This window comes from Aureococcus anophagefferens, assembly GCF_000186865.1.
Source record: "Aureococcus anophagefferens unplaced genomic scaffold AURANscaffold_13, whole genome shotgun sequence".
Taxonomy (NCBI): Eukaryota; class Pelagophyceae; order Pelagomonadales; family Pelagomonadaceae; genus Aureococcus; species Aureococcus anophagefferens.
In genome coordinates, this window is record NW_008705573.1 from 316,884 (window position 1) to 328,024 (window position 11,141).

The 11,141-nt window shown below is 72.0% G+C and overlaps 3 protein-coding genes across 3 annotated transcripts; 2 read left to right on the top strand and 1 right to left on the bottom strand.

Annotated features, from left to right (window-relative positions):
- Nucleotides 1–6,619: 6,619 nt before the first annotated feature.
- On the top strand, nt 6,620–6,877 carry AURANDRAFT_7992 (hypothetical protein; the record flags this gene model as incomplete). The annotated part of the gene is made up of 1 exon (XM_009039923.1): nt 6,620–6,877. A coding segment is annotated over one exon (258 nt), but the record flags the coding sequence as incomplete, so codon positions are not given.
- A 739-nt stretch (nt 6,878–7,616) lies between these two features.
- AURANDRAFT_5744 (hypothetical protein) lies at nt 7,617–8,303 on the bottom strand (the record flags this gene model as incomplete). Its single annotated transcript, XM_009039884.1, has 1 exon — nt 7,617–8,303. A coding segment is annotated over one exon (687 nt), but the record flags the coding sequence as incomplete, so codon positions are not given.
- Nucleotides 8,304–8,778: 475 nt separating this feature from the next.
- AURANDRAFT_59136 (hypothetical protein) lies at nt 8,779–10,514 on the top strand (the record flags this gene model as incomplete). The annotated part of the gene is made up of 3 exons (XM_009039924.1): nt 8,779–8,825; nt 9,872–9,875; nt 10,137–10,514. 3 exons carry the CDS (start codon nt 8,779–8,781, stop codon nt 10,512–10,514), a joined length of 429 nt encoding a protein of 142 aa, XP_009038172.1.
- Between the last annotated feature and the right edge of the window lie 627 nt (nt 10,515–11,141).

Sequence of the window (11,141 nt, forward strand, 5' to 3'; positions counted from 1 at the left end):
ACTCCTTCGACGCCGCGAAGCACCGGCCCATGAGCGAGAGCCAGGCCTCGGCGACCCAGGGCACGACGGGCGCCGTGTCGCCGTTGGCGAGGTCGACGTCCTCCATGCCCATCAAAATCGCGCAGAGCTGGACGCGGCGGTTCCGCGCGCGGTGCGCGTCGATGGCCGCGAGCGTCTCGTGGATCTTGACCTGGGCAGCAAAAGAGAGATTCAACGTCGCTTCAACGCGAGTGTTCCGCGCGCTCGCGTTCCAAAATAGACATCCACGCTTCGAGGCCGTTCCGAGAGATGATCGCCCGTCCAAGAATCAGCCGAAACGAGTGGAAAACGGCCGAGAAAGGAGCCTTTGAAGTTGGGAATTTCGCTCTCTTTTGCTGCCCGGATCTTCACGTTCATCTGCTTCCGCGTGATGATCTGCGGGTTCGACTTCCAGTAATCCTTCACAAAGTCGGCGAACCGGCCCACGGGCGCGCCGTGGCGCACGGCCTCGGCGTCGAGCGCGATCTTTTTTTCCAATAAGTCGTGGACGAGCTCGCACGTCTTGCCCTCGGAGAGCACGTGCGTGCTCGCGCGCTTCCGCGGCCCCGCGGCGCTGGACTTCTTCTTCCCGTCGTAGAAGGACTTGCCGCCGCCGCTCCGCCCGGCCCACTTCATGCCCTTCAAGTCCGAGAGCTCGAGCTTCGCGGCCTTGCGCGACGACGACTCGGAGCCGACGGAGCCGCCGTCCTTTTGCGCGTCCGGCGCGGGCGGCGGCGCGTGCGGCCCGCTGCTTGTGCTGGGACACGGCGGCGGCGACGAGCGACTTCATGTCGTCGCCGATCTCGCCCAGGGCGCCCGTCGCGCCCTTGATGTCCGTCTGCGACGACGAGGAAGAGACCGCGACGACGGCCGTCTGCGTCGACGCGGCCATGCCCGCGTGGCGCCGCGCGACCTCCTCCTCGACCTCGGCGAGCTCCTCGCGCAGCCCCTCCTCCTCGCTGCGCAGCTCCTCGTTCTCACGCGCGCAGCTCCGCGGCCTCCTCCTCGAGCTCCCGGTTCCGCCGCTCGAGCTCGTCGTTCTCCTCGACGTTCTCCACGAACAAGACGCGCTGCTCGTCGCGCGCGGTCTCGAGGTCCGCGATGCGCTTCGTCAGCTCCTCGACCTCGGCGCCGTGCCTGTCCCGCAGCTTCTTGACTTCGCGCTCCTTGGCGTGGTGCTCCTCGTCGACGAGGGACCGCTCCTGGAGGTGGCGGAGGCACGCGTGGTGCTCCGGCGCGGCCCAGCCCAGCGACTCGTTGACGGACTTGGCGAAGGCGTCGTTCCGCGCGTAGCGCGCGACCTTGCGGCAGAGCTCCTTGGCGCTCAGCGACGGCTGCAGCAGCAGGAAGAGCGACGGGATGCGGTCGATGGGCAGCCGGTGCTCGCGGCTCAGCTTCGACATGAAGCAGAACGTGCACCGCGGGTGCTCCTCGAAGCCGCAGGCCGCGCAGCCCGCGCAGCGCTTCGCGTGCGTCAGGTGCTTCACGAGGCGCGGGTCCGCGTTGAGCGCGTCGAAGCGGCTCCGGAGGGGGACCACAAAGTCCGTGCCGTCGACGGAGTCGCCGTCGGGCTGGAAGCCCGTCAGACCGCCGATGCGGTTCCCCGCGAGCGTGTGGTGGCTCGCCGCGACGGAGTGGGGCCGCGCCGCGGAGACGGGGCTGAAGGCCGACGCGAAGGAGCCCAGGTCGCTCACGGCGTCCCAGTGCGGCGGCGTCCGCGCGCGGCCCGGCGGCGCCGCCTGGCTCGTGCCCGGCCGCGAGCCCGCGCGCGACCCGGCCCGGCTGTGGAAGGGGTCGACCGTCGACGGCCGGCTCCAGTCGATGGACGCGTTGCCCACGCTGAACAGCGAGTCCACGAAGGACACGCCCGACGCGACGGACGCGCCGTCGGCCTCGGCGTCGTCCTTGTCCGCGAACGTGTTCCCCCCCTCGACCCGCAGGAGCTGGGCCGGCGTCATGTGCTTGTGGCGCTGGACGGCGGCGGCGCGCTGCTTCGCCTCGCCGATCATCGTCGCCAGGCCCCGCTGGTGGACCTTGATCTCCGTCTTCCGGAAGTCGCGGAGCCCGGGAGACTTTTCCGCGCGGAGCTCCGAGAACCGGAGGCCCGCGGACGACGCGCGCTGGTCGATGGCGCAGGGCGCCTTCAGCGAACTCCGGGCCGGCCCGCCGTGGCGCACGGCGCTGCGCCCGGCGTTGGCCAGCGTCGCCTCCTCGAAGCGCTTCGCCGCCTGCCGCGCCGCGTCGGCGAGCTCCGGCGACCCGAGGCGCCCGTCGGGCGCGGGCCGGTCCGTCGCCGTCGCGAACTTGGGCGAGAAGCGGTAGTCCGGCAGCTCCATGGACCCATGGGAGGGCGAATTGGTCCGGCGCATGCTGGCTCTCTAGGGGCTGCGCATTGCGAGAGCTTGGCGTTGGTTACGATGCAAGGTTATGCTTGCACGGCATCGTTGGCATTTGTCACGGGCACGCCATACCGAAGCCCGACCCCTAGGCTAGCTACATTACCCCTCACAAGCACCGCGCCGGCACGACGACGGTGAAGCGCGTCGGCCCCGCGGCCGGGGCCCCCGGCGGCCGGCGGAAGGCGAGCGTGAGCCCGCCGCGGTGCGAGCCCGCCGTCGCGCGGCGCCGCGGCTTGCCCGGCGCGTCGCTCCGGGCCACGGCGGCGCGCGCGTCGAAGAGGGCCAGCGGCGGCACCTGGAGCGGCGCCATGAGCGGCAGCTGGGCCTTGGCCGGGTCCGTCGCGCGGAGCCGCGGCGGCAGCGGCCGCCCGCGCGCGGTCGTCTTCGCGTTCGACGGCCGGTAGCGCAACAGCTGCCCCAGCGACGGCCCCGGGGCCGCGACGGGCCGCGCGCCCGCCGCGGCCCCCTCGGGCGCCGCCGCCGCCGCCGCCGCGGGCGCGCCGGCGGCGAGGTCGACCATGGCGAGCGCGACGGCCGGCGGAGTGACCGTCGACGCGTCGTCGAGGGCCACATCCACCAGCGACGGCGGCGCGTCGTCGGGCGCGGCGCGCGCCGCGGCGACCCAGCGCGGCGCCATGTCGAGGTGGAAGCCGCGCCAGCGCACGCGCCGCCGCGCGCGGCCGCCGCGCGCGGGCGCGGCCGCGGCCGCGTCGCCGAGCCCCGCGCGGCGGATGCGCCACTCGTCCGCGTCGGCCGTGCGGTCGTCCCAGTCCGGGCCCCGCGCGATGGGCGACCCCTTCTCCGCGGGCCGCCGGCTCCGCAGCGCGTCCTCGCGCGGGCTCCCCCAATCGTCCCAGTCGTCGGCCGCGTCCGGAGCCGGCGGCCGCTTCCGAGCGTTATTCTGCGTGACGTCGCCGGCCCGCTTCGCCTCGTCGCGGGCGGCGCGCGCGCGCTGGGCCGGCGACCGGTTCGCCTCCTTCAAAGATCGCAGCGACGCCTCCGCCGCGGCGCTTTTGACCGACGCGTCGTCGTCGACGACGGACGTGTCGCCGAGCGCGTCGAAGCGCGGCAGCTCGACCCGCTCGCCGCCGGCCTCGAGCGTGCGCGCCTCGCGGTCGAGGGGCTCGCCCGGCGGCGGCGTGCCCCGCCGCGACACGGAGACGACGGGCGGCGACGCGACGCGGACGCGCACGGGCGCGTCCGGCGACCGCGCGGGCGCCGCCTCGGGCGTCCGAGCGGGCGACGGCTCCGGCGACGGCTCCGGCGACGGCTCCGGCGACGGCTCGTCCTCGCTGGCCTCCTCGGAGCCGCTGCTGCTCTCCTCGTCGGAGCCGCGGTCGGAGCCGGACCCGCTCCGGCTCTCGTCGACGTCGATCAGGTCGTCGTGGTCCTCGAGGTCCGTCGCGATGCGCAGCGCGTCGAGGCGCGTCACCTGGGCCATGGGCGCGTAGCAGCGGCGGCCGGACCCGTCGGCGACCGTCGTCGCGCGGAGCAGGTCCTCCGCGATCGCGCACCGCGCCGCGTGGCCGCCGCGGCACCACGCGGCCAGGTTGCCCCGCGTCGCGGCCACAAAGTCGACGCGGCTCAAGGACTGCTGCTCGATGACGAACCAGGGCAGGTCCGCGTTCGACGCCGCGTCGAAGAGCTCGTCGTCGAAGAGGCAGCGGAAGCAGCGAAGTTCGAAGGCCGCGTACGCGCGCGTCGCGATCGCCGGCGGCTCGAAGGCCCCGCCGAGCGCCGACCGCCAGTCGGGCCCGAGCACTTTCGCGTCGATGCCGTGGAAGGCGAGCCAGAGCGCGTCGAGCGCGTCGGCGAGCACGGGCGGCGGCGGGCCGCGGCGCCGTCGCGGCGGCGCGCGCTTCCGCGCGGACTCGCGGCTCCGGTCTAGAATGGACCGCCGCGCCGGCGCCGCCGCGGCGCGCTTCGAGGATGATTTCGGCGGCGGCGTCGGGATGACGACGAGCTCGAGGAGCGCGAGCGACGTGCGCCGCCGCGTCGGCACGCCCTGGACGTTGAGCGTCTGGCTCGCGCGGCGGTGCCTGGGCAGGACAAGAGAGATTCAACGTCGCTTCAACGTGAGTGTTTCTCGCGCGCGCGTTCCAGAAAACGCATCCACGCTTCGAGATCGTTCCGAGAGATGATCGCTCGTCCAAAAATCAGCCGAAACGAGTAGAAAACGGCTGAGAGAGGAGCCTTTGAAGTTGGGAATTTCGCTCTCTTGTCCTGCCCTGGGCGGTGCATGTCGGAGATGGACATGCGCCGCCGCGGCGCGCCGGACTGGGTCGAGTCGTCGTCGACGTAGTCGCGCTGCGCCTGCTTGATCACGTCCATGGCGTCGCCCAGCGTCGCGACGCCGCGATGGGGCTCCGCGGCGTGGACGGACGCGATGCGGTCGAGGGGCCGGTAGGCGCCGTCCTCGACGATGCGGTCGTAGAGCTTGGAGAGGAAGGAGATGTACTCCTCGATCTCCGCGCTCTCCGTCCAGATGTCCACCGTCTCGAAGAGCGTGTCGCGGAACTTGACGCGCGAGACCGTCTCCGCGTCGCCGACGTCCTTGTCCATGTCGTCCGCGACGACCTCGCGGCAGCTCTCGACCTCGAAGTCGTCGGGGTCGAAGAGGGCCTTGCAGAGGATGATGTTAAAGTCGAAGAGCTGCGACCGCGAGATATTTTCGTCGGTCGTCGCGAAGGTGTCGAAGTAGCGGTCGAGCCAGCGGATGACCTCCGGGTGGGACCGGTTCTTGCGCCGCAGCGCCAGGGCGTCGGACCGGTACATGGTCATGTCGCCGTCGCGCTGGTAGTCGAGCGTCGACCGCTTCTTCTTCTCCTCGGCCGCCGACGCCGCGCCGTCGCGCCGCGGCTTCGCGCCGCGGAAGCCGCCGCCGCTCCGTCCCGAGCCGCCGGAGCCGCCGGAGCCGCGGCTCCGCTCGGAGCCCCGCGACGACAGGCGCCGCTTCTGGCGGCTCGACGACGGCGAGTCGCCCTTGATCGGCGACTGGGACCGCTCCCAGGGGCTCGGGCTCCCCTGCCGCTCCGTGCGGAACGACTCGGCTTTGAGGCCCACCTTGGCCAGCAAGTCGTCGGCGCCCTCGAGGCCGTCGAGGCCCAGGCCCAGCACGTCGTGGAGCAGGTCCGCCGCCATCGTCGGCCTGCGTGCGCGACTGTCCGGCTAGGCGGGCTGGCTCATCATCGGCGGTTTCGGCAGAGCACTCGGCAGAGCGCGGCAAAGGAGCCTGCAAGGTGTCGAGGTGCAGCTCACGAGCTCTCTGCGTGCCAAGACCGATAGCGCGCCAAACTCATCGTCGCCGGCAAACTTCATCCATATCACTCTCGACGCCTCTCACCCATCACCCGTTCGAACCATGGCCGTGACTTTTGGAGTGGAGATTGCCGAAGCGCGACAACAGCAGACGCGCTCGGAGATCGCGAACATCCTGCAGTGCCGGCGCTCCAAGATGCCACTCGTCGCGGCGGTGGCGAACGGCGACGTCGGCCAGGTCGCGGCGTTGCTCGCCGGCGGCGCCAACCCCAACGAGGTCGACGATTGGGTCGACGCGGTCGGGGTCGCGGTCATGACCAAGCGCGTCGACGTGCTCCTGCTCCTCGTGAAAGCGGGCGCGAAGCCGCACGGCGCCGGCGGCGACACGGAGGACGACGTCTTCCTCGCGGCGCTCGGCGGCAGCGCCGACGTGCTCAACGTGCTGCTCGCGGCGCCGGGCGCGTCGGTGTCGGGCCCCCGGGCCCAGTACGTCTTCGCCGCGGCGCAGTTTGGCTACGCGGATCAGTGTCGATTCCAAATATTTTCGTGAGATAACCCGAGATCCGTTGAATCAAAAAGTTTGCACTTGAAGTGCAATGTTGAAGTTCAATTACCACGTTTCCCCGATCTCTTTGCCCCCCAAACACCTCCAAATCGCCTTTTTTCGACATATAACGAGCTTATGTTGACATGATTTGATATAGGCGACCAATTTTGCCGAGGTTCGACGACCACGGCCTTCCCTAGGCGTACTGGCGGCCCAGGATAGCTCCCTAGCCGTACTCCGGCCGGCCAAGATAGTTAGTTACTTAATTCCTATGGGGGCCCCTGGCCCTATGTGTGGAATCGACACTGACGCGGATGCGCTCGCCGCGCTTATCGCGGCCGGCGCCGATCCGAGCGCGGTCCCCCTCGACAACAAGGGCACGACGCCCGTCTCCGTGGCCGCGCGGCACGGCGACGCGGCGACGCTCAAGGTCCTCGTCGACGCGGGCGCGGACGTTGAGAAATCGAACATCTCCGGCTCGTCGCCGCTCTACCTCGCCGCTCAGGAGGGCCACGCCGAGGCCATCGAGCTCCTCGTCGCCGCCGGCGCCGACGTCGACACGCCGCGGGACTCGGGCGCGACCCCCTGCTTCATCGCCTGCGTCGACGGCCACGTCGACGCGCTCAACGCGCTCATCAAGGCCGGCTGCGACGTGCACGCGAAGGTGCCCACCAGAGCGGCGGGCGTGCACCAGACGGCCGCGGACGTCGCCGCGCAGAACGGCCACCAGGCCTGCCTCACCGCGCTCCTCGCCGCGGGCGCCGCGCCGCCCGCGGACTGGGACTGCGACCCTGACGAGGACACGGTCAGCTTCATGTGCTCCAAGGGCGCCTCGCTCGTCATCAAGACCAAGAACGGCACCGGCAGCGTGCGCCCCCTGCAGCTCGATCTCTAAGTTACGTCCGCGGCGGCGTCGGCGGCTCCTCCGCCATGCGCCGGATGTGGGGCGCGACGAGGTCGCCCGCGAGGAGCGCGGCCTGGACCTCCGGCGCCGCCTTGGAGAAGCCGCCGACGGTCTCGCCCGTGGCCCAGTCGACGAAGGGCTCCGCGAGGGCCCACTCCGTCGTGCGGTAGTCGAAGGAGAGCGCGTCGCCCGCCGCGAGGTCCGCGACGGCGACGACGTCGATCGTTTCGGCGCCGACGCGGACGCCGCAGTTCGGCGTCGAGGAATGGTTGAGCTTGAGCGCCTTGGCCGAGAAGCGGACGTGCTCGGCCTCGCCGACCTGGAGCGTGTCCCAGGCCGGCTCGGACCGCAGGGACCGCGGCGACCGCTTCACGGACACGACGACGGCGCCGGCGGCGACTTTCTCGCGCGCGACGACCTGTTCGACGCGGTCGCCGGACGACGCGGCGGACGACACGGCGGCGTCGATCTTCCAGGTCTCGTCGCCGTTGAGGCGATCGTCGAGGAAGCGGGCGCACTCCGCGAAGAAGTCCGCCGTCGTCCGCGGCGTGTCCAACGCGTGGTCGTCGTCCGGGTAGACGAGCATCTCCGCGTCCTTGCCCCTCCGCTTGAGCGCGCGGTAGTAGTCGATGGCCTGGGACGGCGGCACGCGCCGGTCCCGCATGCCCACGGCCAGGAGGATCGAGCCCGCGACGTCGTCGATTTTGGACGCGGGGCTCGCCGCGAAGAGCCTCGCGAGCGTCGCCGGCGTCGCGGGCGTCTCGACCTCCACCCCCACCTCGACGGCGCACCAGTCGGGGATGTCCGTGACGCCGACCATGGCCGCGACGTTCGTCACGGGGTTCCGCAGGCACGCGCACGTGTACAGATCCGGGCGCTTCGCCATGAGCCACGCGCCGAGGAAGCCGCCGTGGGACCCGCCGACGACGGCGACGGCGCCCCGGTCGAGGCTCGGGTTCTTCTCGAGCTCCGCCTCGGTCGCCGCGACGACGTCGCGCACGTCGAGGTCGCCGACGTTGCCGGGCAGCGCGTTCAGCGCGGCGGCGCCGAAGCCCGTGGACCCGCGGTAGTTCGGCGAGAGCACCGCGTAGCCGCGCGACGCGAGGAACGCCTGAGCCGCGCCGTAGGCGAGCGGCGTGCACGAGTGGGGGCCGCCGTGGACGTAGACGACGAGCGGCCGCGGCTCCGGCGTGGACTCGTCCCAGAGCAAGTTCGCCTCGAAGTTCTCCGGGAAGCGCCGCGCGGCGCAGCGGAGCGACGCGGGCGCCGAGTCGAAGGCGGCCTTGCCGTGGACGACGCCCATGGGCGGCAGCGGCAGGCGGCTCGCGACGGCGCCGGTCTTCGCGTCGACGGCGAGGAGCGCGCCGGCGGCGTCGTCGGGCGCCGACGTCGCGACGACGGCGTAGGCGCCGGCGACGCAGAGGAGCTTGTGCGACCGCTTGAGGACGTCGTCGCCGAGGGGGCTGATCTTGCCCGTCTTCGCGTCGACCTTGAGGCAGCAGGGCGCGCTCCGCCACAGCGAGTTCAGCACGAGCGTCGCGTCGTCGACCCAGCAGTCGCGCGGGAGCGTCGCCGCGCCCCAGATGCCCGGGAAGACGTGGAGGTCCGCGCCGCCCGCGGCGACGGGCACGACGTCGTCCTTTTCGCCGCGGATGCGAAGCGCGACGGGCCCGTCGTGCGTTTTAAAGTCGCCGCCGAGGTAGCAGAACGTCGACCCGTCGGGCCTCCAGCGCGGCGACCGCGCGAGGGGCTCGCTCGTCTGCGCCTCCGCCGCCCAGGCGCCGCCGGACCGCGCGAAGATCGACGACGGCCGGTTGAAGCAGTAGACGAGCCCGAGCTTCGCGGAGTCCTCCTTCCACGCGACCGTGAGCAGCTCGCGGGGCTTCGACGGGTGGAAGGTCGGCTGGCCCTCGCAGGCGTATCCCGGCGGCGGCGCCAGCGCCGCGAGCGCGCCGTCGTCCGTTTGGAGGTCGACGATGAACACGGTCGGTCGCGACACGCCGACGTACTTCTCGCCGAGCTCCTCGCGGTAGGCGAACGCCCCGGCGAAGGCCTCGGCCTTGAGCGCCACGGCGCCGTCGGCGACGAAGGCCACGAGGCTCTCGTCCGCGTTCCAGGAGACGCCGCCGACCATGGCGTCGCCGCACAGGAGCTTGCCGACGGCCGTTTCGTCCAACGGCAGGCGCTGCACGAGCACGCTCTCCTCGTAGATCTCCAAAGCGCCGCCGGCGTCGCGCGTGCGGAAGACGGCGGTCTTGCCGCTCGGGGACCGGGCCTCGCACACGACGTCGCCGGGCAGCTCCGAGCGGAGGCGCGACGCGCGCGACAGAACGCCCGCCGCGTCGACCGCGTAGTGCAGCTTCGCTTTGGTGAACTTGTTGCCGTCGACGTCGGGCTGGGACAGCGTAACGTCGACGTCGGCGCCGCCGCCGCTCCGGAGCGTCGCGGCGCCGGCCTCGACGCCCGACGCCTGGCCCACGGCGCGGCTAAAGGCCTGGCCCAAAGCTTGCGTGCTCGCCATCCTCGACGAACCCAGCGCGTTGCAGCTCCGCAGCGACGACGCGAGGACGAAGGTCGACGAGAGGATGCGGCGCATGCACAGGGCAAGTTGGCAGCGCAGCGAGCACCGCAGCGACAGCACGCGAGACGGCTGCAGCAGAGCGTCACCGCTGTGGCAACGAGCCAACGATTCCCTTTGCGAGAGTCCGTCGCCGACCGTGCTCGATCGATTATGGCGCGCTGTAGCTGTGTTTTGACCGGAACGGGCGTCAGTGGCGTGCTAACTCTCAGTCAGCCGTCGGAGGACCAGCCGACCGCGCGCTGCCGGCGCCGCAAGCGCCATCGCTTTCGAGAGCAGAGCACCGCTTCGGCGAGAGAGGCTGTTTTTGCCATGGGCGGCGGCGGCGCGCGGCGCGGAGCGCGCGCGCCGCCGCTGGCCGCGCCGCGGACCGCCGCATCGCACGACGCTTAACGTCGCGCCGCGCCGTCGACGACCGCTCCTCGCCCGCAGGTCATCGAGGGCAGCATCACCGGCCTCGCCCCGGGCCAGCACGGCATCCACGTGCACATCTTCGGCGACTTCAGCCAGGGCCTCACGTCCGCCGGCGGCATCTTCAACCCCTTCGGCAAGAACCACGGCGCGCCGGACGCCGACGAGCGCATGACGGGCGACCTCGGCAACCTCGAGGTCAAGGAGGACGGGTCCTGCGCGGTCTACATCGAGGACCACCTCGTCAAGCTCATCGGCCCCCACTCCATCATCGGCCGCTCCATCGTCGTCTTCGGCGGCGAGGACGACCTCGGCCGCGGCGGCCACGAGCTGAGCCTGACCACGGGCAACCCGGGGCCCCGCGTCGCCGGCGGCGTCGTCGGCATCGCGCCGTCCTAGGGCGGCGCGCCGTCCGCGGGCGCGTCGAGGCGCCCGCGATGTCACCCACGCCCCCTTCCGCACCGCATCCTCCCAACCCGGCGCGTCTAACTCCGGCTAGCGCGTCGCTGGATCTCGTGGCTTTTTGGCCGCGCGCGCCGCGGTGTTTCCCGTGCTTGTGGAGGGAGACGCGCCATTGCCCCACGCACACGAAGCGCAACTGGCCGGGCTGCCTCGTGGGGTCCTGGGAGCCTGTGGGACGCGTCAGTAGCCGTCAGTGACCGCATGTTGCCTGTGCAAGTGAAGGAGAGAAACTCACCACACACGATGGTACGTCGACGCGCTCGCCGCGCGCCGTCAGCGGTCGCGCTCCCGCCGCGCGCGCCGCGCGCCGCGCTCCTCCTGCTCGCCTGCGCGAGTGCGTTCCACGCGCCGCGGCGCGCGCCGCGGCGCGCCGTCGCGTTGCGGAGCGAGAAGAGCGAGCGCCGGTGGCCCTTCGCGTTCCCCAACGCGAGCGACGCCGCGGAGGGCGCGCGCGACGCCCTGGCCTCGACGCGCAACGCCTTCGACGAGGTCCGCGCGCGCGGCGACCGCGGCGCCGACGGTATCGCGGACCTCGCGGAGGCCGTCGTCGCCGCGGCGGGCCAG